The 11701-nt window shown below is 34.1% G+C and overlaps 1 protein-coding gene across 1 annotated transcript; it reads left to right on the top strand.

The window, feature by feature from the left end:
- The first annotated feature begins 5654 nt into the window (after positions 1 to 5654).
- LOC144853880 (uncharacterized) lies at positions 5655 to 8461 on the top strand. Its single transcript, XM_078711735.1, has one exon. The coding sequence runs from the start codon at positions 5964 to 5966 to the stop codon at positions 7407 to 7409; it is 1446 nt and encodes a 481-aa protein (XP_078567861.1). The 5' UTR covers positions 5655 to 5963; the 3' UTR covers positions 7410 to 8461.
- The last annotated feature ends 3240 nt before the right edge of the window (positions 8462 to 11701 follow it).

Here is an 11701-nt window from a genome sequence, read left to right as displayed (position 1 = left end):
GAACTCGTCACTACGGACGAGTTAGGTTATCCGCACCGCAAACGCCACGTGCACGTCATACGTTAGAATATTGCGCAGAGAAAAACGCTTAAGCCATTGAAAAAATGTTAGTGTGCTCTCTATTTTGTGTCGCGTCTAAGTATAAACAGTTTACACTATATATTGTATACGTACTACATACAGTGAAGAATAGGTGAAAATAAGTGACCAAAGTTATTGACGCCTTTGGACAGGATGACGTCACAACAAATTTAAAAATGGTAAATCATGCGAAAGATAATTGATTGACCTAGACAATATAAAAACATGGGGGAAAATGAAATACGGATAAGTGGAGATGCGCTCTATCAAATGTGATGAGCTATGACGAAAGAGACAAAAATCCTCTATTTTATATTCGAGTGGCCATACGATGACGTCACAATATTCGGTTAGCCATATCGATGCATGATTCGATATCTACAACTCATCTACTTTCAGAATATGTAATAAACAATAAAATTCACTTTGTAGTTTAGAATCTATGACTGTTTAAAAAAAGGCATAATTTTGACGAATTTTTGAACTTTTTCATCAAAAACGCGCGCGAATTATCCAATTCCACGTGCTCGTATGACGTGATTTTAAGGCGAAATTGTTTAAAAATTGGTAAAATTACTAGAAAAGGCTGGAAAACCATAAATCATGTAAAAAAATTATATTTTTGCACTGCATGCGCACGCGCGCGTAAAATAATTGCGCGTGTGTGGGAATTTTTTTAATGCTCAAAATGACATGAAACGCGTAGAAAGTTGATTAGAAATTGATTTTTCGTATTCTGAAATTTTAAACGCGCGTGCGCGCGTAACTTTCTGCGAGACGTGCCATTTTTAATCCATAGAAAGTTTGCCCTTGATATGACTTAAATGTTCACCAAGTGTCATTACAAAATGACTTTTGGCTTTTAGTCTATGTTAAATACGCGAAATTCATAAAATCGCGCGTAACTTACGCTGCGCGACTCTAAAGTGAAATAACGAACTGTCCTGCACTTCTACAGATAGAGGTCAATCTTCTGACAAAGTTATACAATGTAATGTTGATAAGAATTTGAGATACACGTGACACAAAATTCTGGGAAAGAAAGAAGAATAAGATAGAAAAAAAAAAAAAAGATCCTGACAATAACAAGGGGTTATCCGCCAAGTGCGGATAACCAAAAAAAAAAAAAGATCCTGACAATAACAAGGGGTTATCCGCCAAGTGCGGATAACCAAATAGTATTTTATTAGTGTACAGTAAAGAATACAGATAAAATTACAAAAGGTCAAAGTTTACCAATTTTAATTCATGTACTTTATCATAGGAATTTTTGTCTAAAATTGGCTAAAACATTGACCTTTAAAAATTCAATATATGAGCATATTGAATTGTCATCATCTTATTGTGTATAAATTAAAAGGTAGAAATTTGCCAAATTTTTGAAAATAGGGATTCCGGGAGATAATTGTCCATGCAGGAATTGACCAAAACATGATAAAGAGTACAATACTGTACAGTTAAAAATACAAATATTAGTCAAATTTAATATTTGTAGTGGCTGCAAAAGAGGGCAGCATACATATTTTAACCATTGACATATAATTTATTTTGATTACAATATTTAATTCTATTCGTTCTTTGACATCGTACGATAACACACTACACGCCACACATGTAACAATATTATCGCATTTGGAAATACTGTATAAAACATCTATGTGTTATTGAGTTTTCGATAAATCATCAAATTGTGAAAGCGCTTTGGGATTCTACATTATAAGATTTGAACTTAACCTCCCATCGCATAGCGGCGCTATACAGTCTTTGCTAAAACAGTGCAGACGATCAATACCGCGCCGTGTTTAAATGAGGCGGTAAGTCACAATATTGAAGTAAAAGAAAAGACGTGGTCGTTTTTATTTATTCACTTCCATTTGTATTAATAAACATTGGATCCGATCCATAAACATTTATAGGATGATATTTTTCTAAAATGTGAAATGTAAGTTTATTCGTTTTCTTTCCACATTCATGGCTAGCTAGGCAACTACTGTACTAGTCTAGCCTAGCCTCCTCCCTAGCCTAGGGCCTAGGGCCGACCAGGCCTAGACAATAGTACCTAGGCCTAGGCTAGGCTACATTGTAACGTCTGTTAAATATCTATGTAATTGCTTTTTTGGCAGAAATCTAGACAGAGATGGCCAGAGAGAGGCCTAGACCATCTATCATTATGAGACTAACTTAACAATGTCAATGATAGCCTACTAGGCAGGCATAGACTTAGGTCTAGGCCTAGGCTAGCCTTTTTAGGGAGTACAGTATCTCGATAGCATGTCGGGGTTTGGCCTAGAGGAGTAGGCCTAGCTAGTGTAAATATATATACCGTCCTTCACTAGGCCTACTTATTTCATGGCTATGGCCTACAACATCCTGCAAGCATAACATTTGAATAAATTGACTATGCTTAGTTTTTTTATTTATATTTTAATCAATTAATAATTTATCATCACCCTTCAGAAATCAATCGCCATTATTCTTGTAAATACGACTTGACTGAGGCGATTCGGCTCGTCAACTGGCGCTGTGTTGTTTGTTTTGACAATATAATTACTGTATGTATTGTGTACAGTATACACCTTGATAAAGATTCTCTACATGATACCTCTCGTGCATCGAGTCTTATGAAGTTAATCTCTCTTAGAAGAAAAAAAAACGAAGTAGGCCTAAATAGCTTCAATTTATTTATTTTTACCAATAAACGGATATCATCACTGATTGTGTAATAACGTTAATTTTCACGATAAAAAGGCAACACCGCCGCGATAGTGAGAAATTTGCAAATCAGAACTCTTTGATTTCGTTCTTAATCTTAGACCTAGACCTACTTGTAATTTGAAAGTTTCGATAAAGTTGTTTGATATTTTTTATTGAGATAACTTTGCCAACTTTCTGTTGGAGCACAGATAACACTAATTACAGGGAAACATGTTTCACCAAATCAAATTGCACTTGATACTTCAGAGCCTATCAATCGCTCAGCTGCTAAGTAGAATCTAAAACAAAGAACCCGTGTAGGTCTTAATTGATGCTATTTTAAGAAAATTGTGTCAATCAGTAGTTACATTATCTTTTTTTTAAATGAACAAAATGTAGCTTCATGTAAAAAAATATGCACCAAAGCTTCATCATTCGATACGCCTACGAACGGATCCGCGAAGCGACATTAATATGTGAATTGCCAAGTATAGTGGTATCGTGGTTAGAGAATATAGCGTTTTTATATACTTTTCTAGGCCTAATTTAATTCTATATTAGTAATTGTAATTGTCATCTGTTGAGGGCCCAATAGCCCTCTCAATGTACTCAACTAACCAGTAGAGAATATTTCTTAAGGTTATGATGAATCCCAACATCATTAGGATCAATTCACTTGACGGTAACCACGATTTTCTTCATTGGCAATTGTCATGATTTTCACTTTCTGGTGTAGGTCTACAGTTTTTTAAAAGACGCAAGAAAGTGAAGTATGGTACTACTGTTTACTTAATATTATATATTATAAATACATTTATAACATTAAATTTTATTCTATATGTTTAAATTATTTCGTCAAACGGAATATCTAACGAGCGTGCAATATTATTGTTGTGATTTTTTTAACGATACTTAGCGCCATCTAATTATGGATTAGTCTTACGGAGCCATACACTGTTAACTTGAGACACTATACTGGTAGTATATAGTCAATAATAAATTAGAGTATCCAGATTTAAACGATCAAATTTTTAAATGACGTCATGAAATATATACAAATGTAATACAGTAAGCAATCTGTCGGCAAAACTGTTTATGATTGACAAGATAGAATCAATTTCAGCTTAATATTTTATCTAGGGTCACACATTAAAAAGATGCAAGGACGGGTGATTTTCACTTCTTATTAAATCATAGGTCAATAAACTGATATATACCACCTGTTTTAACCGCTTGATGAGTGTTTTTGATTTCCCTTTAATTTAAAAAAACTTCTTTCCCTTTTGACTTAATTCGACTTTTATTTGTAATATTTTCCATACCATACGTTGATTTGTCATTATACTTAGCCTGTACAAAGGTACTTTTAACTTAAAGTTTATGCCAACTTTACACAAAATATATCTTTTACCGTTGATTACATTAATGGCACAGCCCATAGATCTATTATTGTATATAAATACCGTAAATCTTCTAATAGTAACCCACACTCTATTAGTAAACCCCCCCCCCCCCACTTCTAATAGTAACCCACCTTATAAGTCAATCTATAATAATAACCCACTACTTTAATAGTAACTATTAGAGTCACAAAAACTTATGATGCAGCCGTATTTTGAAAATAAGGAGATAATGGATGTTGATCTCGGGAGTGGGGGAGGATTGAATGTTTTTGAGTTTTGAGTTAGAGTTCAACAAAATTTGTTTATTCCTACCGTTTTATTATTTTGCTATGAGTTGCTAACCGTAAAAGTTGGGGGCGGGTTACTATTTCCAGGTGCCTAATTTAAGATTAGTAATAGTAACCCGCCTTCTAATAGTAACCCACCCTAAAAAACAATCAAAGAATAATAACCCAGGGTTTTAATTAGAAGATTTACGGATGCTGTACTTTTGGCTATCAATAACGTCACATGTAGAGCAACATGGAGTTGGCGGTAAAAATAGTAAATCGTAAATTAACTAACTTCTACTTTATTATTCAACAATCACCCATTCCCACTTGACTGATTCTAAAGAGATTGGGGAAGTTTGGGATTACTTCACATCAATCGAAAATTAAGAAAGACACAAAGTACAAATAACTTATGTGTTTCCGAACTTTTTGAATCATGCGCCATTACCAATTATTGGATACTTAAAATCTAACTAATCTATCATCTATGTGGATGTGGAAGATACCATAGAAACCTAATATTCCGTTCCCAATAAAACACACAAAATGTTGCCGACAAGTTAAATAGGTGGATTGACGCTTGGTTGACCAATTCAAGTGTAAATTCTGTTCAGTAGGGTGTGTTACTTTCAATTACCGCCGAGGATTATATTGAACTTTTCATTCAACTACTGGTTCAATCTATCTATCCATCACTTATAATTCTCGTCAAAGTTGTCAGATTTTAGATTCACATTACCGTACACCAGATTGTTGATGGACGTCTTAAGCGGTACACTACAAACAATCAAGCACATCCCATTTGACAGCTAAAATGAAACTATAATACCCTTTTGATATATTATATGTTTGCAATGCTTCGTTCAAACAATATGCACCAAGTTGGTTTTTACTGCAAAATGTTTCTTTTATATCAGGACTAGGCCTATCATGGTATCCGGAAATTTCGTCAAGGACTGGAAAGATTGTAATTTATGCATTCATAGAATTTGTGATGAAACGATTACAATATCAAACGAATGTATAACTGTCTAATGCACCTCCGACAATAATTCGTCAACACGATGGAAATTTGAAACCTTACAGCGCCGCCTATCGATATGTTACTTTTTTCAACAATCGGTTAAAAGGTTCCTACGATATAATTTGAATCAGTTGAAAGTTATGCTTAACCGACTTAAGTTCGCAACTGATTGACAATTTTTTTTAAATTTGGAATAGTATTTCGCTTGCTCCGTTGCATATTATAAAGTACTTTTTAACGTATTGATGTAGTGTTTGTGAGTTTGAGTGAAAAACAAGCAGTTTTGTTTTTGTGGGTGATTCACGCCACATTTGAACTTGACCAGTGTATTGCAATCATCACTTGAGGCCGATAAATTCGAATTTCCGAATTTGCTATGCCAATTCGTCGGTGAAACACTCCGGCACCACTGTATTTAGCCAGTGAATGGTCAAACAAGCAGCTTAGACGTACCTAGTTTTGTACTGTATTGTAGCATACGCACGAGAGATGCAGAAACATAATATTTTACAAGTGAACCTACGCAAAATCTGTGTCGTAATATTGTTTAGTTTGGCAAGGACTATAAGCTGTATAGAGTTAGTTACAGGGCCTGAAAGTACGTCCGGTGTTGTTGGACAGTCAGCACAACTTAACTGCCATGTCAGGAATAAAGACACCATGAACGTTGTCTGGTTTCACGTGGACTCAAAAACATTCATTTCAATTGATACCTACCTAAGTGTTATTGATCTGGATCGTAGATCACGTTATCATATTAAATCACCACGGGCAGAAGAAGACTTTATACTGTTTATGGATAAAATAAGATTATCGGACGCTGGAAGTTACCAATGTGGATATCTAGATGGAAATCGTGGATTTAAAATTTTGGCTTCTGGATTGTTAATTGTTCAAAAACCATTGCTACCAGGCTCACCGTCATGTGAGATTAACACGCCGGGAAAGACGGCTGATGTAGGCGACGAAATTACATTAAAATGCGCAGCAACTGGTAACGAGCTTCAACCACTTTTGGTATTGTATAGAAATGGAGAACGGCTAAAAGTGGAGGAAAGGTACACTGTTGAATACACACTGACACTGGATGAGACGGACTTAGGAATAGAATTTGCATGTGTGCTTAAAAGCCCAGAGTTTGTAGCGCCACGTGTTTGTAGCATGGTACCACTAGTTGTTCGTCCAGAGGTGCGAATTGTTCCGGAAAAACAAGAAGTGTTCAAAGGCTCAGACGTGCGTTTTACATGCGATGTTAGTTCCAGTGAAAACATTGTCAGTTACAGTTGGATTCATTTGCCATTGTCTGTGTTATTATCCAGAAGATATATAGAAGAAGAAAATGGGCAAGTTTTAAGAATTTTAAACGCCAAATATACAGAGAACAACACGAAGGTCACTTGTCAGGTACGAACCGAATCTGGTTTAACTTCACGGGCAAACGGGACGCTGCTTGTATACAAACGTCCTAGCGAATTGTACCCGCACTCAACAACGCCTAGGCACGATTTATTAACAGCACAGGACAGGTTTAAATCAGACACAAGGAGCCCGAGTTACTATGATGATACCCCCACGATATCATCTCCGGCAGGTTCTTCAACAGTGATTCGACCTGTTGTTGCTATGCTTGTAGCCGGTGTTGGAGGAATAATATTCTCACTGTTGATAATGACAGCCGTGTTTGTATTTACCAGACATGAAGAGCAAGAACTTCTAAAGAAATTTCCCCATGTTACCATTGAAGTGATGGATAGGCAGCATCGTTCTCATCCGCTTGAGGAGAACTCTCTTTCTTTAGGCTCCCGATCGTATTCTCTAAATAACCATAATGTTCGAGACACTCTACCGGACAAATATCCAGTATTTTTTGACAATCCATCTTTCTCACATTCGCTAGAAAATATCTTTACAGTTGGAACGGAAGCTCGTGAATAGTGTTTTAAGTGGGTAATGCTCAGTGATCAAATTAATATAAATGAATGTAGTGTCTACTACGAAATATGCAATATTTGAAGAAAAATCAAATATACGAATTAAAATAATTTGTTTATAAATAAGATTGATAAAGAATATGTTATAGTTATTATTATCATTATTATTGAGAGAGTATAGGATGTTATTAATTTTAGATGCCTACGAAAATGAAAACAGAAAAGTGTTTTTCTCCCTTCAAGTAAGGGTTAAAATGAGTTGTTAAGTTGGACGGATGTTTGATGTAAGGTCTTGTATCCTGTGTTAAGCCCATTAGTACTAATATGCCTACATATAAATTAATCTTATGTTTTTAATTTACTTTGTGTACATATGTAATTTGTGCTTGTCTGCAGGCGTAATGTTCAAAGTGTAAATATAACTTATTGAATTTTGTTCATAATTGATTATTGGATCTGTGATGATTCTTATTATCTTATAAAAATCTATGCAAGAAAGTGTATTTTTAGTTGTTTTTGTAAATATTATTTTGACTGGTATAGAGTAATATTGAGGTGGTGAAATCATTATAACGACAAAATGGCATTTTTATAAATGACATTTTATATCTAAGTTAAAATTAATTGTTTTACTTTATTATGGATTACCTCATGAAGTATTTAATTTGAAGTTAAATAAATTGTGGATTTATTTCTGAAGAATATTAGTTCATCTGAGATATATTTAATTCTAGATAGGATGGTATAGGCACATACATCACATCATTTTGGGAATTGGGAAAACTATACTGTACTTGCAGTACCTGAACCCTTCAGTCAAACATCGTTAAATATTATTATTATGTATTTTAGTCATAATTTCTTTACTATTAATACGTCCCTATCAACAACTATCACGGATATTAGACAAGACATATATACATGCACGGTCAATCTTCTCAACTAATTAATTGTAGTGATAAATCACGTGATTAACGTTTTAAGGTGTGACGTTTTAACATATAGATTGGAAAAAAATATTCATCATCAAAATGAATAAAACAAATTTTCTATGATAGCTTAAGTTTTAAAGTGATAATGATAGGGCCTATAAAGTTTTACTAGAGAGAATGACTGAAACACTTTCCAGACATTTTTACCCAGGTGACAGTCTGGTGACATCGTTGATCTTGTTTAATAGGCAAGGTGAAGGCTTCAATCGGCACTGTGGATCTGTATTGTATTTTCAGTTCAAAATCAAGAGATAGTAGGACCTACAGTAAGTGGTCATATGGTACGTACAGAAGAAAAACCTAATGGCAACTGACTTTAAGTAAAGTATAAAATTCTATATTTTTAACACTAAAGAGATTTTCCTTTAGGAAGTTTAGACTTCACGTTTTCATTAAAGTATTCCCATTGGAAATATACAAGTTCGTTATCTCTTGTATTTCACACCGCTATAGACAAGATCTGATTGGTACGTTTTCGACAAGCTGTTCCAATCTGCAAGTAAACGATCTATATGTATTGACACCTAAAACAAATTATTAATCTTCATATCCTAACTTTAATCATATTATCGTAAAATACTATCGGTTTTACTAACTTACTTTAAACATGGAACTTTATAAATAGATGTTTTATCGACCTTTAAATTATACTGACCTCAAAAAATGAAAGCACAGTTTGTTTTAGATGTCTACAGTTAAAAAGGGTTCCTGTTAGTCCTAGTTGTCATTTAGGCGTATAGTTGCATTTAATTACCCTTGTAATCTGTTTAAACTTTATAAACCGAATTTCCTAGATAGGAGGAATATACATTATTATATTGAATATACAACTTCGATTATCTATGATAACAAAAAAGCAATAGAAAACAAATTAGCTTGTAGCATAGAATAAAGGTTCTTTCTTTTGCTATTCTCAACCAGTTGTTTTTGTATTTTCTCGGGTCATCTCTCTCCATCTCATTTTGAGTTTGCCTGTTTTTCTAAATCGTAGTCCTTTTTGTCCGTCTATTGTCATGGAGTCTTGCAGCGTGGCCTGTTCATCTGCACGTATTAGCAAATGCTTGAAACAGATTTTCTTGCACTTATTACTTTGCATGGTACCTTGTCCATTATTGAAGCATTCTCTGTTTCATAGCAAGTTCAACTGAGTTGATCTTAACTTATCCTGTTTTTTTTCGGTTAGTCTCAACTTTGCTGCTCCGTATGTGATGGCAGGAATAATGCACTGGTCAAACACTGTCTTTCTGAGCAACAATGGTATTGAATAGTTGCAGAGGATGTCTTTGAAGAGGCCAAATCCTCGCCATCTTGTTATAATTCTGTCTGCAATTTCTTTACTTGGATTTGATAGGCTGATTGTTTGTCCAAAGTATTTATATTTGTTGACTTTTTCAGTTTCTGTATCATCAATCACAATTTTTTGGTTTGTGTCGAAATTGGGCATAAATTTGTAATTTCATAATAATTTCTTGCTTTCTTCATTATTGATCGTAGGATTTATGTAAGCAATTGATTGGTTTTAACTGCTGACTTCATGGTGTTTTCACAGTTATGTATAATAAGTATGTTTTAGTAGTTGTATAGTACAGTACTAGTTTTGAAAATAAATGGTTTAATCTCATTACTTCTTGTCTCTTCTTGATTTTCAAATTGTTTTTCAGCCCGGGTGTTCTAGTACAGAAGTTATTATACTCATTATTGTAACATATTCAAGATATTTAAGTTCTGATTTATTGTAGTTAGTAATATAAAGTATTGTGTAACAGTATGTAATTGTCGAAGAGGCTTAAGTGAAACATCAACATTACTGACGACTTTCTACATACTAATTAATAGAGTTCTCGATACTTGACACAGGCAATTATTTGTATGTTTATGGTAGGGTTTTTGCAAATCACTGCTGTAGGCCTAACAATAAGATATCTTATTAACATTTTCAAATGACATCATTACATTTCTAATAAAATACCGGAATAAATAAATACAGTTATCCTGATTGAAACTTGTAAAATGTATGTCATTTACATAAAGTTACAATTGGCCTACAATTACAAGTATGTTAAGTATAGTTTTTTAGAAACTCAAAGTGAAACATTCTTTATTTTCCGTTATAAAATATTCATTTGGGATTTGAATTCCTGTTCTGGAACATTTTATTATCAAATCAAACTTTAATTCGATGCGGATTGACGTTTAATAGTCTTATATGTAGGCCTATTCAAAACATTTGTTATATTCAACTGAGTAGTAGCCTAATCTATATTTTAACTAACCCCTATTAAGGAGACACTTTCACGACCCAATAGTGTGTGTAACGTGTCCTCTTATAAGAGTGTCTTTGTGTTGAAACAAAATTGTCTCTTTTTTCGCGAGAAAGTATCCCTTTAATTTGGGTGGCCAAAGGAGGGATTCTACTGTATTAATGTTATGTTTACAGTAGAGCCCCTCATTTGAGACACCTTATCAGGGGACACCTTCTCTTGGAACGGACATGGGGCAATGTTTAAACATGTATAGCCCCATTCAGAGTGCATGTGTCCCCTGAATAGAGGTTCTACTGTAATTAAACAAATTGCACAGTGGCACCGAGCGTAGGATATTGAACTATTGAAAACACCTATGTTATTAACAACAATGAACTGACTCATGACATTATATCCTGTAATACATGCAGCACTGAAAGCAAATTTAAAACAGATTACACAGATTGTATAGTTATGTTTAGTTTAGTGATTGGTACGTATTCGTGTCTACACTGTTACAACCAAAACCGATGATATTCGGCGATTCTGGTTTCTGTGGGTTACCAAACCCATGTCGATCAGATCGATTCTTAATTTCATCAACCAAAATCGAACGATCCACAAGATTTGACACTATTACTTTCTATAAATGTTTGACGTGTGAAATTATAGGGTCATGTATATCACCTTTACTTGGAAATACTCTCTGTTAAAGACCCTGTGACCATTTTGATTTTTTAGGTACATTGGAGCTCCAATGACCCCAGTGAAATCGTGCCGTAAGTGCAAAATGAATTGAAATATAGATTTTAAGCTTAAGTTTTTCCCTCAAGCGACAATGTAAAAAAGGTTAGATTAAATGAATTAGGTGTGTTCCCTGCAGCGTAAACTTGACAAGATACTTGATTGAGTTGCAACTTAGTTCGGTGATCATTAATCTGATAACGAAGGCTTTAATAAAGTCATAATGTATAATTAGATTGGACTATAGAAGCAACAAACCTCATATGAATATAAATGCATGTATTGAACGCAAGTATTGAATACTTGTTAAAATAAGC

The sequence above is a fragment of the Antedon bifida genome, chromosome 10 (genome assembly GCF_963402885.1).
Source record: "Antedon bifida chromosome 10, ecAntBifi1.1, whole genome shotgun sequence".
Taxonomy (NCBI): domain Eukaryota; kingdom Metazoa; phylum Echinodermata; class Crinoidea; order Comatulida; family Antedonidae; genus Antedon; species Antedon bifida.
This window is presented reverse-complemented; position numbering and strand designations above follow the sequence as displayed.

Bases quoted from the DNA above. Each gene is read 5' to 3' on its own strand.
- LOC144853880 (XM_078711735.1), top strand. From the start codon at position 5,964: ATGCAGAAACATAATATTTTACAAGTGAACCTACGCAAAATCTGTGTC.